This window comes from Leptosomus discolor, chromosome 13 (assembly GCF_034619465.1).
Source record: "Leptosomus discolor isolate bLepDis1 chromosome 13, bLepDis1.hap2, whole genome shotgun sequence".
Taxonomy (NCBI): Eukaryota; Metazoa; Chordata; class Aves; order Leptosomiformes; family Leptosomidae; genus Leptosomus; species Leptosomus discolor.
This window is the reverse complement of record NC_141403.1, coordinates 18,327,189-18,347,233: the sequence shown is the minus strand read 5'-3', so window position 1 is coordinate 18,347,233 and position 20,045 is coordinate 18,327,189. Positions and strand designations below refer to the sequence as shown.

Genomic DNA, 20,045 nt, shown 5'->3' with positions numbered 1-20,045 from the left:
CTTTCACTGTTACATTATTTACTTATTTTGAGTATACGTTTAACTGTTAGTGAGGAAAAAAGAAAAAAAAAAAAGAAAGAAAAAAAAAGAAAAGCATTTTCCTTGTTTTGTTAACTCTGCTGCTCCAATAGGCAAAACATGAAATTGAACAAGAATAGAGAAACTGGGTCTGCAAATAAGACACTGGAAAGTTATTGTTTTAAATTTTATTTAAAAATTATTCATCAATAATCTGCTAACACTTAAATTTAAAAACTTTCACAGCTCATCAGTTTACCAAAAGGGAAACGAGTGTAAAGAAGGTATGCAATACATTTTGTTCCCCATTATAAACAGTCAGAACTCAGGAGCTTGCCATGAGGAAAATCGGTTTGTACAGCAGTTCTGCCTCTACTGCTGCAAATTAGTAAGTGGCAGAGGCTTCATTAAGCCTCCTTTTTTATTTTTCAGAGTAAATCTAAGGGCAGCAAAGGACACACAAAATGTACTACTCAAAAACAAAACAAAAAGATCATTTTTATGCTAGCTGAAAAATACAGTTCACTGGCACGGCTTTTTAACACTTAAAGAACATAAGGAAAGAGAATTTTTAAAAGACTTATAATCTGTGGAAATTTCCATTAAATCTAGCAGCTTCATAATGCAGAATTTGTGAGATGTTGGGACTGATCATTACCAATGTATTCAAAGCATTAACACCCTATACACTGAGATGGAACTGCTGACTGTTTCAAAACTGTAATTTTACACAGAGTGTGGCCAGTCAACAGTTCATTTGCCAATGAACACAAGCACTGCTCCTTCCATTTCCTCTGAGGTAGGGAAACAGACACAAACACGTAGGAGGATACACTGCCTTCATAATTATTTTAGCTCAAAATACACTGTTTTGCAAAAAAATCTTCTTTAAGGCAACATGCAATTCAGAACTGTTTCCTTCTGTTGCCAGAAAACAACACAAGTGCAACACTGGAGCACTTACGATGCTCAGATTTGATAGCTGCAGGGAGAATACTTTAAAATATCTGTCTCTTCTCGATATTTGAAAAAAAACAGGGATGGAGTTACACTCTAACAGTAGTTAAATATCTCAAGATGATGAAAATAAAAGACTAGCTTGTACAAACGGAGACACCATTAAACAGGTATCCTGTCACTTCAGGAATTTTAACTGAAGTGCAATTGGTTTTATTTTGTTACCTTCTGAGCGCACCATCAGTAATAAAGGCAAGTTCGAGGGTCTGCCAGGAAGGTACAGAATTTCAGAATTAAGCTACGAGACCCAACTCAGTTTTCATTCTGCAGAAGAGTGAAATAATCAATGTGCTGAAACTTCAAAACCTCGTTTCCCCAGCTGGTCCATCCAGGCTGCAGGTTGCGAGCGAACAACTCCAAGCATTCCACATCTGGCTTGATAAACTCTGCCAAAACCGCTGTGAGAGAGAAAAAAAAAAAAAAAAAGGATAACAACAGTGACAAAGGTACAAATAATAATAGTAAACAAATAAAACCTCCCCTGTGCAGCTAGTGGAAGAAAAACCAAATGTTTCATTAAAAAAGGGAGAGACAGCAAATTAATTTCAGAGGTTTCATCAAACAGCTGGAGTATTTATAGTGAGAAAGTCATTTTAAATAAGTGCCCTTGAGAGTCTGAACAATACTGTCAAGGCCTTCAATAGCCTTGATTTATTGGTTTTCATTTAGAGAAAGGGAATGAGGATTTATTTCAGCCTCTACACAGATGAGTTCTGAATTTTTCACTAATATCAACCAAACACCTCCTAAAGACTCACTTGGCTCCTATAACATAGGGGCAACATTTCTAAGAATAAAAAAACCCTTTCCTTAAGATCACACTCTTTTCGTCTGCATCTTAAAGGGGATAAAATATTTTTTTTTAGTGACAACTGTTAAAAGATAAATTAAGAAACACCACTTAAGCATAGCACTAAAAGGGCTATAAAAATGCAGGGACTTCTTTTTCCCCCAATACCAACCTGGCAACTGAAGAAATATTTGTATAACTGTGTCCTTTCATTCAGTAACATAAATATCAAATTTCTTCTTCAGTTGGGCATTTTTGCTGCTTAAATCCAAACAAACAGATGCCTGTCATTAATAACAATTGTGTCACCAATTATGACTGGTATTCTTGGAGTGACAGAATAAGATCTTCCATTTCACCTGAAAAGCATTACTGCAAACAGTTTATTGTTAAATGTGTTACTTGTCGTACAGAGCCATTTAGTTTGTGACTCTGGGTCAAAAAAATTCTTAACTAGATGCCAGGAAACAGCTACAAAGATAGTGTGTATAAAAACATGCATGAGAAAACCAAAGGTTTCAGGAGTACCCAACACAGGCAGAAAGACTGAAAAACATATCTCCACTAAAAATTACATGTTAAGTTTTAATTTTTGTTAATGAGGACAAAAGAAGAAAAACTATGAAAGCACTTCCTTTTCCAATGGGTATCTTGGTCATTTTTGATCAGATCTTCCAGTGGTTTCTGAATTTCTGTAGCTTAAAAACGCAGCTCACAAATCCAACATTATGCTGCTTCATTCAATCTCTTTAGATATGATCATTGCAGAAAGCAAAAATACATCCAATCAGCATACATCAGAGTATGAGAGGGAATGCTGGGGGTCTTTTGGTGCAATCCAAGTTCGGAATTTTGTATCAATTTTGCCAGCCACAGCCTCCCTGTGCGAGACCCCAGCTGATCCTGTCATGGATTGCTCCTGTTGCAGAAAGATGAGCATCCACTTCACTTTCTAGTGAGCATTAACCAACCTCAGATACATTTCCTACCTACATGATCACCTCCTCCAAAGCTTCAATCCATTCAAAACCTTTTCATAAGTATTTTGTAATGGCTGTTTCCAGACTTTCTTGTATTTCAGCACAGCATATAAACCTATTCTCCTTCCCCCAGTCTTTAACAAATGTCAAATGAATGTCTCAGATGGGTTATCATCAAGGCAGCTTTTAATCTAAAAAACACTGCTACCAGCAGGAATCTTATTCTAAAAACCTGCTTCTTTTAGAGGCAGGCTGAAATGTTTAAACAAATCTAACATTTGTAGAGAAGAGTCTGGGTGGTTTAGAGGAAAACGTACATTCTTACAGAAAACCCTCTGCACTGAACATTGTTGTTTGGTATCACGGGAGTTCATCTAATTAGACACCACTTATGAGTAGCTGCTTTTATCCCATTTTGCAAACCCACCATATTAAAAAAAGAGTAGTAAAATTTATAGATTTTTTTCCCATGCTCTATTTAGTTAAGGATTTCTTGTGGACAATTTGCTGCCAACATGCTCAGGGGGCTGGAGCAGCTCCCTGTGAGGACAGGCTGAGAGAGCTGGGGTTGTTCAGCCTGGGGAAGAGAAGGCTCCAGGGAGACCTGATTGAGGCCTTTCAGTGCTTAAAGGGGGCCTATGAGAAAGACAGGGAAGGACTTTTTAGTAGGGCCTGCTGTGATATAAACTAAAACAGGGCAGATTCAGACGAGATATAAGGAAGAAATTTCTTACAATGAGGGTGGTGAAACACTGGCACAGGCTGCCCAGAGAGGTGGTAGATGCCTCATCCCTGGAAACATCCCAGGTCAGGCTGGACGGGGCTCTGAGCACCCTGATCCAGTTGAAGATGTCCCTGCTCAGTGCAAGGGGTTGGACGAGATGGCCTTTAAAGGTCCCTTCTGACCCAAACTATTCTATGAGTCTATGACTTGAACAAAGGTCTTCCAAAGAATCTGTTCTCTCCATCACCTTAGAAAGCCCATGTTGTATGAGGTTGCACTTTTTGCACAAAAGAGAAGGGAGAGACTGTGGAAAGCAAAGCTCCAAAGCTTTCAATAAGGTCTGTGCGAGCAGATCCTGACATCTGTAGGGTATCTCTTTGGCCCTAAAGGGCATAAGAACATGCAGAGCTTACTGCAGAGTCAGGCTTTTATATGAATCCTTCTCCCCTTCCATATAAAAACAAAATAGCACCATTTTATGCTTTATATAGGCTCCTAACTAGAGGAAGCACTTATTTAGGTGACAAAATTTCATTAAGAGCACACTAGTGACGTCGACATTTGTTCTTAAAATGTAAGGATTAAAAATATCATCACAGTACTAAGTCTAGGAATTAAAAGCAGTTTTACTAAGCACCAAAAACTTCCATGCCTAAGAGAACAAATTTTAAAAGCACACCTGAGGTTCAACCAACCTCAAAGATTGGTTCACCAGACAGCAAAAAAAGAGGTAGCCAAAAACCAGGTCAGTTCAGCAGAAGTAGGAAGCTTGTGCCAGTCTTTCAATCTGTTTGGTTATAGAATTTAAAAAAGGAAGTCCCCAGAATCCCCCCTCTCCTGCTACCAGAGAGAGGGTCTTTTTTAAAGTCAGAGGGGTTTTTTTAAAAACAGAGACAGATTACATTTAATTCAAGATCACATTATAGTATGGTTTTTCATTGCTAGGTTGTAGCTATTTACATAATCACATCAGGCAGTAACTTGCACTGCAATGGAAATTACCATATCAAGAGGGCAATAATGTGGCTGTATTTTGTTTGCATAAAATCTCATTACGCTGGTCTCCTTAAAGTAGGAAAAGTCAGTGTTCAAGTTGCAAACTATCTTCGTTAGGCTTTTATATCACCAGAAGGCTACCTTAACACACATGGATCTGACTTCCAGCCCTTAAGCAAACTTTGGAGTTTTTTTTTCCTCTGAAAACAGGTTAGAGGATCTATACCATATAAAGATTAAATATTAAGTTTTTCTACCATAAGAATAGATTAAAAAAGAACAAACCACCCACACAATTACTTCTGTCCACTTACAGATACCACTGACAGTAAACATTGGTAAACAGACAAATAATAGATTATTCTTTATCACGTGCAGGTGTCATAAGCACTATGACAGCAAGTCAGGCACCTATACTTGGGCATGTAATGCCCTAGGACACATGAAGCTAGCACAAAGCTGGCTGGTAGATAGAACGCTGGTCTTCCAGAAAACCCACTTCCTTCAGAAGCACGACCCGTGGCCAGGCAGGATACCTGCCATACCTGCCTGCTCTTAAGCTCAAACATGTACTGAAGACGCATGCTGCTGAAAATGTTTAAATAAGCAAAAGGGTGAATCATTTTTGAAACAAGCAAGTTTCCCCTTATCTTTTCAACTTCCACTACCTCAACAGCAAGCTCTGCATGGCAAGTCAGATACACAAAGTGAAACTGTCTGATCTGTTAGCCGTGCAAAGCACAGAGCACATGATTGAACTCAGTTAATAGTAACCCTTCAAAAGGGTTTGCAATGTAGAGGTGCTTATTGCCCAGTTTGTCTAATCCCTGAACAGAGTAGAACCAGAAAAAGATCTGAAACTCAGTACAAAGACGGCTTTACATCTCTGCAGCATTCCTGAGCTTCAAGTTAAACCTATGTTTAAACAAAGATGTTGATGCACTTATCAATTACTCTAACAGTAAGGGCTCACAAGGTGCATAAGGAAACAAAGGCATTTACTTCTTTTTACTTCCAAGAATACTTTTATAACATGGCCTAACAAGCCAGGGTTGCTACAGGAGAAGGGAGTTCCCAAGATTTCCCATTGCGCTCTTCTGCTGGAGATATGCAAAGCAACTACAACACAGGCAAGAATTAATTCCAAAGTTTTTCGGCGTACTCCTATATGATAATATTATTTTCTAACAACAAACGTACATATTTAAAAACTGGAGGAGAAATGGCTATAACAAGAAGAATCTATAAAACAGGAAAAGGAAGAAAGGTGCTTGCAGTTCTACATTACTTCGCATCATCTCTGTAACAGAATACCTTCTATGTTTTCTAAAAGCAACATGGAATTGAATTAGAAAGAAAACCTGCTGTTATTTGAATCAAAACCAGGAGCAATAAAACTTAATTTTAACAGATTTGCATAAAGAAGCTTAAGTACATTTACAATGACATATTAAAGCTCTAAGCATTGAACACAGCACATGCATCACCAAAAACCCCTACAGTTGCAATTTCATGGTTAAATGCACTGTAGGAACCCAAACATCTCTTTTTGATGGCTTACTTTAATTTACATCTTTCTCTTCCCCCAGAGAGATAAACTGTTATAATCAGTCATTAAGTAGCTACATATGTACCAACACACAACCTTTATAGTGGTAATAAGAAACACAGCGTTGGACAGCATCACTAAATCCTAATATTTTTGGCTTTGTTACTACTTAAACAAAGCATAAAGAATGCATGTGACTCATCAAGTGTCCTTCTCCCCCATTGCCAAATCCCTGCTTCTGTTCAGATTTCTTCTGAACCACTCTAGGATGTAGCTCAGCTGCTCTCTACTGACCACTTGAGAATATTGTCTGGTCACGAAAGCGATACCCATTTACAACACTTAAGACAAAAGCTAATTGCTGGTGCTTTGACTTATGGTCTACCTTTTCATTCCATAACCATGTTCTGTTCTGAATGGAGCTGCCAAAACTGTAGCATATACGTGGATTTTTATAAAAACCTTGTCAATCACTGATACTGCTCCACAGCAAATTCATTTTTCAACCGGAAACATAAATGCTGCACAATGGTATCAAATCCCAGCATGCAAGTCAAGACTGAAGAAATATATACATTAGCACGGACAATTTCTTTCAAAACCCATTCAGGATCATTATTCATAAAGGATTCCCCACTGTGGTTTCTAGATTCTGCCCTACAAAAGAATTGTTCTGAGGACCATTCTGGCATTAGAATTTCCTACAATACATACAAACTGCTGTTTTGCACCCTTGGATACCTCACAGGTTCCCTGTTTGTGTCTGTGCCGCTAAGTATAGGTTTTCTGAAGAGGCCCTCGGTGGCCGCCTCACAAATCACTACCCTACCGTTCACCAGCTTAAATCCACACACCTACTTCCTGCTGCAGCCCTGATTCTTAAAGATGGGCCTTCAGATCTGCAAAAAGATCCTCCTAGAATCACCCTTTTTTTTTTTTTTTAAGCTAACCAAAGTTCATGTCTTCTACTAGTTTTTAAACAGGTATATGTATGCCTGTTAATTTAATAAATACAAATTCTAGAGCCTCCCTGAACATCTAACAACTGTCCGGATCAGCTTCCTAACTGAAGTCGCTCTGTTCCTTGGGAACAGAAAAAGGAAACCACGTCAAGGAAGCAAACTGTAATGCGTCTCCTCTCCAACAGCATTATGAATTTCTTCTACCTGCCTTGGCTGCTGTGATCAGATAGCACCACATGCACCTGGAACAGCTGCAGATTCATCGTGAGTTTTCCCCTTGGGGAAGGATGAAACCATTTCTGTGAGAAGCATTAAATATGTTTCTTACCACAGCATCGTAAGGCACTCAGGTGCTATAATTACGAAAGAAGTACAACTTTCTATCGATGAAATTAGTCAAAGTGCTCCAGAACAATGCACAAAAGGTAACATCGCACAGAAATCTTCAAATCCTTTGGACTAAATTCTGAAAAGTTGAATTCATACCCACGCTAACTGGCTGGCTGGAGTTACTGCATCCACTTCAGTAAATTAAATACAGCTCCTCAGAAATAAGCAGGGCGTGCCTTATTTGTTGCCTATTGTTAACAGTAAGTTTTGGGATCTAAAGGCACAACTGTACTGCAGGCATATAAGCAACTCATGCAAAAATAAAACCCCATTTATTTCAGGATGACATAATAAAGAAGGAGGTTTCTACTTTTATTAGCTAAGCAGAAGATATCCTATTTTATATATTCCCAAAGACCCCACCCTGCCCCTGCAAGGTACTTTAGGTCATTTGGCATAACTCCATACATACAGCACCTGTAAATTGTTCCTGCAGCATCTAAAAAACAAATTTAAAAAATGCAACATTTTTCTGCATGTCTACCCAAAATACTCACACAATAATGCTACTTTTCATACCAATTTTTAGGGACCAAGACTTAGGTGTCTGACAACATTTTTAGAAATGTTAAGGAACCACAAGTTCTGTTGAGCAAAATTGTTTGGCACACAGGAAACTGAGGCACTTCACATATGAAGGTATCTCATTCTAGGTACATCATTTCGGACATCCAAGTCCAATGCCCTACAGAAACATTACTCAACAGAACAAAACGTACCAGTAAGAGGCGGTTTATGTGAATGCAGACTGCAGGGTATGCTGACAATTAACTGATGTTCTGGAATTGGAAGTACCTCTTCAGATTTCCTGTCATATAAATCAGAACAAGAAAAGAAGTATGAGAATGAATACCACCAGCTGTGATGCTGCAGCTCTCAGAGCTACCTCAGGTGGAAGCTCACACACAGAGTGTTCCTTCACAGTCAAGCTTCAGATAAGTGTAAGGGAAGTTAAAATGTTGCTCAGCCATAACATATAAAAGGACAGTTTAAGAAATCACTGAGGCTTTAGACAAAACGTGGTTCATAACAGCCATACAAAGCCATTGAGAACAAACAGCGTAGTCCTGTATGTTTTCATGTGTAGAAAAACACCAGCACCCTCAAAATGGCATCAGCCTGTGCCAAGGACTCACAGTTCAAGAGAACCTGTCAGCAAACGAAGCCCTGTCCATGAGGCTTCTGTCTGAGCCAACTCCCCAACACAGGCAGATAGAAGGAACAAAGGTTTCCATCCTTTAATCTCACTAAAGCGCTCCCTTACCCCGAAGCTAATAAGACTATTTTTAGGTCCACAATCAGCCAGAAGATGATGCCAAGATAAGATTTTGGGACATTAAACTGTATTATGAACAAGTGATACATACAAAGAGAATCCTAGCAGCCTCGAAAAAGACATTCACCACAAATATCCTGGCATACCTTAAGGCTTCCTTTACGTCTCCTTGAACTCTCCCCAATACAAGAACTTCATAGGGCTTTTTGTGTAAAGAATCCAAAGGCAATACAAATTCTCCAGCTCTAGTAATCTGACACAAAGGAGTTAAAAACACACAGTGGAAGACTTTAATATCCAACTTTTTCGAGACATTTTCTTTGATAAAAAAGAAGATACTGACGATGCCATGCCTTTCAAACACAAAAGCACATGGTAGCAAATAGACAAATTATAAGAACGTTAAGTGTCATGGTGCAAGCCCTCTCAGTCTCCAAGAAAGCAACAAAAACTGAGAACTTACTTTTACCCAGTGCCACTCAGCAAGTGTTTTCACAGACCAATGAGGATAAAGTTCATCCTTAACAAAACGTAAGTGCTTCTGTCTATTAGTCACCCACGTGACTACAAGACAATTTGGAGCAGCTAGGGCTGGCACAGGAATCTGCTTGATTTGCCACGAAGACAAGTGGCTGTATCTATATGTCAGTACAGTGAGAAAGCAAGTTAGCATATACCAAATATAACAATTGCAAAGCAATGCAAACGGATAAAGAAATTATTACACAGCCAAGACATTTCAAGAATAATGTCCTGACACCGCAAGTCATAAAAATGGATCAAGACTGACACCCAGTGGCCAAATCTGATTGATTCTCATGTAAATTCATTAGTATATGTACCTAAGTTTTACTGAGCAGAACATTTAACTACGTATTTCTACTATTCCCCCTAAAAGTATTGTGAGTTGCAATTCTGCAGAAGTCTAAAAGCCCATGTTTAAGAACTATCACAAGTAATTCAATATTCTCATCTTTACACCAGAACAAAGCTATTTAGTGAAAAGTAGTTCTTTAGTCAATGTAACATTATTCACTTTTCCTAACAAGCAATCTCTCTTCTGAGTGAAAATGAAAAGCGAGTCATTTACAAGTGCAAGGGCAACACTAATTTGACTGGCAAGTTAAAAGGTCATAAAAGAGTAATCACTTCTCCAACCATTTGCAAAAGTTACTCATTGTTTTTAAATTACCATGCGTGGCAAAATTTCTCTAGGTTATTCAGAACGGTTCTGCACAATTTTGAGCTAACTGCACGCTACAATGATGAATACAGTATGCTTTGCAGATTCTGTCCTGTTCTACCATTTTTCTCATGATGCTATTCCACACTGTTAGCCAGTCGCAATTCGTGGAATCTACACCTTGCAGCGTCAGAAACACTGCCACGCTGCCTACCGGAATCGACAGCCACCGTCTGGGTACCTGGGATCCCCATACAATGCGACAGTGAGAACAGTGACAAACAGGTAACAAGGACGAAATCCAAAATACCTCCTGGACTAAACTACCCAGCGAAAACAGGATTCACAACCCAGATGTGAAATGCTTCTCTAAGATTAGCCATCAACAAGGTAACCAACAGCAGCGATAGCTCTTCCACCTTCTGCCTTTATTTTGTAAGGGAAGAGAGGGTCCTGCTGGCCAGTTCATGCTTGTGAACAACTAGAGGTTTCCTTTGAGTAACTTACATAGTTAAGACAGACACTTGAATAAGCTTAACTCTGAGTTCCTATGGGTTTCCTGTAGGGCATTCAAAGTAAAACCTACTAACCATCTCTGCATGTCCAAATTGCCTTCCTACCGAGCTTCAAAAGCTACAGCAGACATTATTCTACAAAGCTGTAAGGCCATATCTCCTACCTGCCCCCCTTTCACATGGATACAATTCTACAGTAATCAAGAGAGCTCCACTGGCATAAGCCTGATGTTACTCAGTGGAGGAGGAAGCCCATAAAATTTTAAGTTAATGACTTCATAAACTAAGGTAGTCAGAAAACTCCTATTGCACTTGAGGATTTTACTGCTGCGTTATCACTTTCTCTCTTCTACCTACCAGACTGCAGCTCAACCTTACAGCTCAAATTAAAAAAAAAAAAAAAAAATTAAAAACCTAAAGCTTCTAAATAGGACCTCAGTCCTGGAAATACTTAACACATTTCTCTGGCTGTATGCCCACTAAAGTAACCCTATTAATTTCAAATTAATATCCGCATGATCTGGGCCTTAAAAGGACTCAAAGACTAACATTCTCTCACCAGTTAAGTAATTGAAGATGTACTCTTACAAATATTTTGTATGCAAAGCATCCAAGCCATTTCAGTGAAATCCTCAAGACATTTCATAGACTTGAAAGGTAGATATGTGCCAAAATATTTGCTAGTTTAAGCTACAGTCTCACAGTTATATCGGTCTTGGATTGCACCAGTATATTAAAGTGTTAAACACCCTTTGTAAGCTAAAATGACAAAGTTTGTTTGATTTTACTAGAAAATTTACCTGTTACTCCTTTTAACGGACTTGTTCTCCCATGGTGGATCAATCACAATTACATCATATCTTTTCTTGTCTGGGAAGTGAAATTAAAAAAAAATAAGCCAGTAAATTAGTTTCAAAATAAATCTACCAGTTAAAACTGGTAAAAGCTTAGCTGCCCACACACAGACAACATTTAAAGAGCCAACTCTGCAGCAAGACCACAACTTTCTTCTGTTCTGTCCAAATAAGAAGTTAAAAGGCTTCTAAACATGCTTGTTTTAATTCAGATAATCGTATACTTCAGAGATTTTTAGGCTGATTACTTAAGGAAAGGATGTTTGTGATCTGTGTCAGATCCCTCCAAGAAATTTTGAACATCTTGGGGACTTTCAGGGAAAAAAAAACTGATAGCAGGGTGCCACGTCTCAAAGATGAAAATTTCTCTTGAGTTTCCTAACAGAAGCCATGTAATAAGGCACCCAACTGAGAGAGAGGCTGCAGCCCTGAACGCAAGATTCCTGTCCTGTTCGATCTTTCAGCAGGCCAACTGGGACACGCAGAGCTCCAAACCAGCCCTGGGAAACTGTGTTTTGCACTACCGGAGGTGAAGAGAGACAGAGAGCTAGACCCAGTGTATGAAATAGAATTTAATGGACAAGAGGAAGAGAACAGAAAGAGTTTTCATGGGAGAAGCTGGGTTTACTTCAGTTGGAGGATAGAAGATACAGGACACGTGCATGAAAAAAAAAAACAAAAAAAACAGGACTCTCCAATTTTATTTTTTCCACAGAATACATTTGTTCCTTCGTTGAGTCTGATGCCAGTTATTTAAATAGCTAATATGAACAACAGCTTAACAGTTCACGTCCATTAAATGTGCTTGCTACACCTTCTTCCTTTATTAACATTGGGGGTGTTATCCTGACAGTGAGCTGACCAGCAAGAAACAGTTCTCTTTTGGCAGGTGAAAGGGAAAAAGAAAAATAACAAAAATAGACAGCAGATTTCTTGGAAAACAAAACAAACCAAAACCAAACCAAAACCAAACCTAGAGTCATGGCATTATATTAACATAACCATTGGTTATTTCAAAAAAATTTTCCCAAATTTCTTGGACTGCTCTCTGGCCTCCGGGAGAATCCGGTCAGCTGTGCCTAGTGATAGCACAGTGACAGTGATCCTCCTTCTTTCATGCAGCTGAAAACAGCTAACTGGCTGAATTCTGCACTTGAAATATAAAAGTATTATTTGGATAATAAGACTCCATCTCCTGTATGTCATCTTAATAAAAATTTTAAAAAAATAATTAAAAAAAAATCAGTGAACATCTAAGTTGCATATTAGAAGGGAGGAAGCACATGCAACTAATAAACATTAAATTACTGATTAGTGGGTAGAGCAGTAATCCCCAGCTCCTGCTCACAGGCAACATCTTTCCTATAAGAATGGTGAAGCTTAGCTGCTGCTGCTAATAATAATAACAAAGGTCAAACTGAAAGCTAATGGAATGGTGAAGTACTGTGAAGACCCCCACATGTTGTCAGCTTAAAGCTTTCTGCATGGCCCACTAAGGCTGGGAATACTGGCTTGGATAGCTTTTGTTTCACTTTTACAGAAGGAGTTATTAATCCTAAAATCCCACCATTTCCCTGTCACTGATTTTGGCTTAAGCCAATACTCTCAGCTGTGAAATACAGCAGCTGAGAAGTCATCCCATGTTTGCTACTCATGGTCTTGCTAAAGTGGTGTTCACCTCCAGCTGGGTGCAGCAGCCTCTCAAACTGTCACCCTCTCTGGGGGACGCTGGGGTTGGTTTCACACCCAGTTTACGCCAAACTAAATAAACCCTGCTGCTGTACAGGATGAGTCTGCAAGGGAATCCTTGCCTTAAGGTGCATAACCTCATCCCTCTCCCATGGTCTAATCTGGCTAAAAACCAAGAGAGCAGGAACACCACCTCAGCAGCCGCATGGACTGATCTATGTCAAAGCCTCATGCTGTGGGATGGGGACCCAGCAGCAGAGCTAGGCCCAATTTAATGCACTTACACAACTTCTATACTGACAGTGGCTCACAAACGGTCATGCTTTGGCTGAGATTTTTAAAGGAGCCTCCTGGAGGTAGATAATCCCCCCACGACATGAGCTCCTAACCACTCAAGACTCCTTTGAAACCTTCACCTACCTGCACAAAGTTAAAATACCACTTTGAAAGCTTGCAGCAGCGTTTCCTATCAGTGTGATGCTGTATATTGAAATCTGCTCATTGAGTCCTTAGTCATCTTGACATTAACCGCCTTTCTCAAGGCAGGAGAGAAGTGGTAAATTCTAATGCCTAAAGGTACTTACAGTTCAGCAGGGGCTGTAAACAGGAAATATCGGATAAAAGGAAACTGCTTCTTGGTGGCACCAAGTACTTCTGCCCCATTAATACAACCATCTTTGCACAGTTCGAGCTGTTTTCTGTAACACAGGAAAGCAGGTCCCGCTCTGGAATGGAGGTTTCATCATCTAGCACATGTACAGCTTGACAGTCTCTTTCGTTCACAGCTGGAAAGTGCTTTGCCATTTCACACAATTCAGCCAACCCACAGCCAACGTGCCCCGGAACGACACTCTTCCTGCAACCGAGTTCGGCAGTAGCGCGGTGAAGAAAACCACTTCTGAGTCCTTCTTGGACCAACTGCAAAGCACCTTCCCAAATGAGCTTCCTGACCTGTGTGGTCATAGGGAAACAAGCAAAGAAATGATCTTTCCTACTCGATCAGGGAATGTGACAGAAATCAAAACATTTTCCATCTGCAGAGTGGGAAAAGGATCCTTGGCAAATACTGAGGTCATTGACTCAAAAGCTACAAGGGCACGATAATAAGGCCATGCTAACTTCTGGGTTTGTGCTGGGATTTTTTGGGCAAAGTTACAGTAATTAGAAGCCTGGAGAAAGAAAGAGTAAGAGACTACTGAACAGAACATTTCACAGACAATAGAGGTGGAATATTATTGTTCCAAACAAACATAAATTTCAAAGTAATAATTTGAAGTATATGTTAAAATTCTAATCTAATTTCAAGTTACTGTGCCTGTAAACATATTTTTAATTGAGACGTACACTGTGATCTAAAAATCAGTATTTTTCCACATTTTAATTCACTTTGAAATACAATAGTTTATGCAGTTTAAAAATAATACAGAAGTACAATCAGTAAATCAAATTAAATTACTAGAATTTGGTTTTGCAACTTTTCTAAGTGACACACCTCTCAAACAATCTGCCAATGGGTCCAGAAAGACAAGGTTCTTGGATCTATACGCACTCTCATGCACTTCAGCACCCTCTCTTTGCAAAATTTAGAGACCTAGTTTATTCCCAAATAATTGAGCCTTTAGGATTTTAATTATCAATGAGGAATTTTTGTTCATTTAGAATAACAATATTGCCAGTTACAGTGGCTTTATCAAAGGTTTCAAATACTTACTATGGTTTCCAAAGCTCCTCATTATGAAATCCTCAAATTTACAGGATATTTTTACAAAATACTCTTTATTACAGTTTCCAAATTAATGGGGGGCACAGCTTTGATACTTTCTTTGATAATGCCACCATCTAGATATCTGAGGGGACAGAGTCATAATTTTTAGTACCTAGGTTTGTGACAGTAAAAGTTCATATTGCTTTAACAGAATTAGTTAAAATATCTTTAGAAACACTACAAGTTGTACAGCTGAATTAACACAGATGGCTTTTCTTCTTACACCCATGTGCTAATTTGCAGGTGGACGAAGCCTCTTGACTAACGAGCAACTCAAGCAGTAGTTCTAACAATGGCTGCTGAAGGAATTTAGCATTATTTTGTACTGTTCCCTACGTTGACTCTCACCAAAATTCATAACTGGATTCAATGCCTACTTTCATTGACAGATGGAAATTTGGGGCTTTTTTGGAAAATTATTCTAAAGATATGAATAAATGTCAAAATAATCGGAATTGACTTGCAGAGCTAGAGCCTTTAACACTACAAATACAGTAAAAACCAATCTGTGCACGGTATCGGAGGCTAACTGGAATCACAGACTTTTCAAAATTGTGTCTTTTCCATATTCACCAAAAATCATTTCCAGTTACACAGGCCTCCAAGATATCAAACTCCTTCTCTTCATTTCTTCCCTTATTCCTGCCGTTGAATGACATTAGCTTAAAGGTTTTCATACTCATAAACCTCTGTTTGATGTTGAACTTCAAAGTTCTCTCCTTTAAGGCACAGCTTATTCACAACAATAATCACAGGACCTCTACACTGCATCACTGCAAACCGTACATGTTTACTACAAAACTGTTGTCATGTAAAAGATAAAAAATATTTAGTCATTTAAATACAGTCCAAGAGGAACAGAATTAAACAAAAAGTCCAATATGACTAACACCTTTGTCTGAAGAAAGCAAGCGAGCGTAGGTCCTAGCTCACACATCACTAAGCAGTAAGAATATTTCAAACATCACCTACAGATTACGTTTCTAGGGTTTACTGACATGCTTCAGTGTAATTCAGTTGTAACTTCCCCAGTACATCACTGACTGGAGCCTCAACGGAGACTTGAATTCCAATTCATTCATGATGCTTTAGTACGACAATATAAAATGTTACAGGGAAAAATTCTTTCTGGTTAGCAGAACGAGACATCTTGGAGCACATCTGGTCAGAGAAGCTTTGAATAACTTCAGCACGGTATCCTGATACACTGACATGACGAGTTGATCTTCTGAACACATCACGCTGTTTATTTCAGACCAGTCACGTCCTGTTCAACTAACATTCAGCTCATCACTGTATTGTGCTCAGTTATCCATAACAGTAAAAGATACTCTGTGAATGCAGCCGACAGCTCTTCAAAATGTCTCAGCTGCAGTTTCACGTCTAGTTTGTCTCACATGTATCTACGCAGAAGACATTCTCTGTATGCACTTAATTCATTTAATGACTGGAGAGATGACCCTCCCATTAGTGGAACCAGCTGCAAGAACAGAACTTATTTGCAGCCACGTCTTGCACCCCGTACATGCCTAAAGTCAGGGGTCATGTACCCGCAAAACATACTTCCATTCATGTGGGGGATCTCAGCTGGACTGAGGCCCCTGGACAGGACAATGAAGGATTCCAGTCTACCTGTGAGAGAACAAACAGGAGCAAGAAGAGCTGCAGCTGCAAGATAAGCAAGTTCTGAGAAAGTGTCGACCACAAGACAAGGCATATGTCCTTTTGGCAGAAGAGCTGTTACAATGAACTGTGCAAATAACAAATGATTAAGATTGTATAACAATTCTGAACCAATTAGAAAGAGACACATCTGGGAAAGCTAAGGGGAAAGAGAGTATAAATGAACAGAGAAAGAGAGCAGTAAAGGTTTTTGTACTACCAGGCTTTCAAAAAGATTTGTTGTCTTGTCGCTTTGTCCGTCTGGACCACGACACATTCATACTTACGTTTGAATGGTATTCTAAAGCATCCAGTTCCCCTTGGTTGAACACACATTTCCTTTTACGTTTCTGCAGAATAAGCAAACAAGAGGGGGCGGGGGGAAGGTGGAAATCTGTATTACTCCATGATGAAAGGGAAAAAATAATCAAACATACCTGAATTACAAATCAACTCTTTTAAAAGCAGAAGAAACTTTCTACCTCTTTCTTTTCCTATCATAAGTCCAACAAGCAAAAACCCGATCTCAAAATACCTAGGCTGCTGTAGGCACTCCCAAGGTGCACAGGCTTCAAGCTGCCTCATGGTACTCAGGGCGCTGGGATCTGAAGGTACCTAGTGCACACCACAGTTCACCTTCATGCCTCCTTTGGGCCCATACTAGAAGGTATCTGTTCAGCTGCCAAGTGCAGTTTACCAATAAGAGGAGAAAATTAACTATGTCTTCCTGATTACATCTGTTGCTTTGGACTGCGACCGGGTTTTTCTTTTTGGTCCATAAGAAACAGTACAGCACAATCTACATATTGAAAGTAAACTCATACTGCCCCTCCCTCCTCGTTAAACTGCACAATCTTGACAGCTACCACAGTTTCAGCTCAAGTGCTGACCATAACCAATGTTAGAAGATTTTGTGAGCAACCCACTACTTCTTGAGTCACAGGATGCACGCTCCTGGTGTGAGGGACACAAGAATATCCTCACGAGTGCTTACATTTTTCATGCACCTTGAAATCTATTGTGTAAAAGTTCCTGCTCTCCTACACAACCTCACAAAACTGAAATGTGCAAGACAATGTTAGTGGTACATTTTTTACCAGGGGATTACTGTCGTTTACTGTATTACAGAGAACATACCTTCCTAGCACTGGCAAGAGAACCTCCGATGCCACTCTTAGGTCCTTCTTGGTGCTCCTCTCTGTTGCTGTTGGCCTCTATTTCCGTGAGGCCCACCTCAGGGCATCCCTGCCACAGCTGCTCCTCAGCAGCTGCAGCTATATGGGGCTTAGAAACGTCAAAGAACTCCTCCCGAAACACGTATCTCATTTTTGCAGGTTTACCTTCTGTTTCTATCACATCTCCAGAACCAGGAATAGGGCCATCTCTTGAAGAGCTGGTGGCAGCAAAAGTAGAAGTAGCATGACGATCTCCAGTAGACGCGACAGAAGTATTGAGTGTGTCACCACCCGGCCGTGCAAAGGAGTCGCAGATCTCATAGCCACACTGGTTGATGAAAGAGAGATGATCCAGGAGCCACCCCGCTGCCAGCCGGTGTACCACGGACATCCCAGCTCCCCTTTGCAGGAAGAAAAATCAACTCCCTGAAGCCGTCGCTGGCAGCACTTCCTGGAGCAAACGCCTCCTGTAGGAATTTTTGTTAAGAGCTCACTTTTCGGAGTTCTCACCGTTTAACACAGTGGCACCTATCTTCTGACAGGCATTCATTCCCACGTGCACACAGGACACACTGCAGAAACTTCTGACTTCTGCTGGCTTCCCCATCACGGCTTCTGTGTCATCCTCATCTCACTTCTTTTATAGTAACTTTTAAATAATTTTCTGTAATTTAATACAGTATAGATTTACTCCGACGCTTTTTAACAAGTTAGGAAGTAGCACAATGACACATCAATTACACAAACCAGCACTTAGATGACGGCACTCGGGGGCAGGAACACGAAACCAGCAGCAGCCCCCCGCAGCAGAGCCCAGGCCCCGCTGCCCACGCGCGGGAGCTCGGGTTTTCCCCAGAACGCCCCCACCGCCCCGCCGCCGCCCGGCGGGAAGAGCGGCCCGCCGACGCTACACCCTCCTCACGGCGCGGCGGCCCAGGCCCCGCGGAGGCCTGTGCGCGGGCTCGGTCCCCAAGAGGGCTGGGGAGGGCGGGGGCTGCCCTCCGCCCCGGCGCTCGCCACAGCACGGCGGCGCCTCACGCACCTACCGCTTACCGGCTGCCCTGCCCCGCCCTGCCCGGAGCGCCGCCATCTTGTTGTACGGCCACGGCCTTCCCTCCGGAGGGCTTCCAGGGGAACCAGGCGGCTATTGGGCGAGCAGGCGGGCGAGCAGGCGGGCAAGCAGAAGTGACGACTACCTCCCCCCCACCCCGCGCCCTTTCGCTCCTTATCCTGCTTATTCGCCGCTCATCTGTGACGCGGACGCTGCGGCGCGCTGCGTGACGTGGCGGCGGGCGGATTTGAAATTGAGAGGAAGGGGTCGGCGCCGCTAACGGTAACGGCGGGGCTGCCGGGAGGGGCCTTCCCCAGCGGGGAGGGTGGGCGGCAGGCGGGAGCTGCCCCCACACCGGGGGGAAGCCGGGCTGGAAGGGGCCGGGCCCGGCGCCGGTGGGGAGCGTCGGGGGGTGGGTGTGCGAAAGCCGCTGGCTTCCCCGTTTGCCTTCGGTGCGGTTTAAACGCGCTGTTGATGCAAACGGCCGCGGTCGTGCCCGGCCCTGCCGTGCTCCGGCCCTGTTTGTGCTGGCGCGTCGGGTCTGGCGGCCTCTGCTCCTGAGCTGGTCGCTCGGTGCGTTGGGGGAAACAACTCGCGCTGTGGGTCCCTGGTACAGCGGTGGGAGAAGGCAGCTGCTTCCCCGGGGGAAGGGAGGTCGGGGATAAACGGCCCTGTGAAGTCGGCCTGAGCTTCTGTCGTGGTTTTGAGAAGTGTGATCGTGAAATACAACTTATTGATAACGTTTGTGATGAAAGTTTTTTGATTAGTTATGATTCAGTCATTTGAGCCCACCCTGCCGATAAAATAGATTCTCTGTAGAGGGCAGAAGTTCGCATTTTTTTTTCAGCTTTAACTCTATTTACCTCAAAATCTCACTTAATACCACTGTGGGGATGGCTCAGTACTTCCAGTTTGGCTTCTATTTTGCCTGTGTAGTCTGAAGATAGCCATAGTGTTATCTTAGAATAGGCTTTCTAGTTGTTGTGCTATGATGCTGTGCGATCGTGTGCAAAATCAATAGGCAGGCTCGGAAGCAGGGGCTAAAGAACAGATGGATGGCTGGAGCGCTAGAAACAGTAGTCGTGTTAGTGTGGCCTTCCTCCCAGGTGATGGGACTGAAAAACCCCTTAAGCAGTTCTGTTTTTTGGAACCCGTAGGTTAGAAATAACCAGATATAAATAAAGGCAACATAGTAGGTCTGGAACAAGCACTGGCACTTCCATCAATAAAACAATTAATTTGGAAGGCTGTGGCTGTTGTTATGTAGTTCTGGAGTCTGACATGCACCTTTTTTTTCCTTTTTTTTTTTTTTTTTTTTTTTTTTTTTTTAAAAGGAATCCAGTATTTCTGGAAACTGTCACACTGGCTGGTCCAAAGTACAATTCTACTTTCTTGTTCTGACCCTTTAGAAAGTCATTGTGGTGTTCAAAACAAGAAAATACTCTTAGA

The 20,045-nt window shown here is 41.3% G+C and overlaps 1 protein-coding gene across 1 annotated transcript; it reads right to left on the bottom strand.

Moving 5' to 3' along the window:
• Positions 1-241: 241 nt before the first annotated feature.
• On the bottom strand, positions 242-18,069 carry METTL4 (methyltransferase 4, N6-adenosine). The gene is made up of 9 exons (XM_086472601.1): positions 18,056-18,069; positions 17,508-17,946; positions 16,658-16,720; positions 13,528-13,894; positions 11,201-11,270; positions 9,166-9,340; positions 8,849-8,955; positions 8,146-8,234; positions 242-1,433 (listed from the first exon to the last, which is right to left on the bottom strand). The coding sequence occupies exons 2-9, from the start codon at positions 17,934-17,936 to the stop codon at positions 1,288-1,290; spliced, it is 1,446 nt and encodes a 481-aa protein (XP_086328727.1). The 5' UTR covers positions 17,937-17,946; positions 18,056-18,069; the 3' UTR covers positions 242-1,287.
• Positions 18,070-20,045: the final 1,976 nt, after the last annotated feature.

Bases quoted from the DNA above. Each gene is read 5' to 3' on its own strand.
- METTL4 (XM_086472601.1), bottom strand. From the start codon at position 17,936: ATGTCCGTGGTACACCGGCTGGCAGCGGGGTGGCTCCTGGATCATCTC. The intron at 8,956-9,165 runs GTAAGTTCTCAG...CCTTTGTGTCAG, and splicing joins CTGAGTGGCACTGGGTAAAA to ATTACTAGAGCTGGAGAATT. The intron at 8,235-8,848 runs GTATGCCAGGAT...TTTATATGACAG, and splicing joins GACGTAAAGGAAGCCTTAAG to GAAATCTGAAGAGGTACTTC.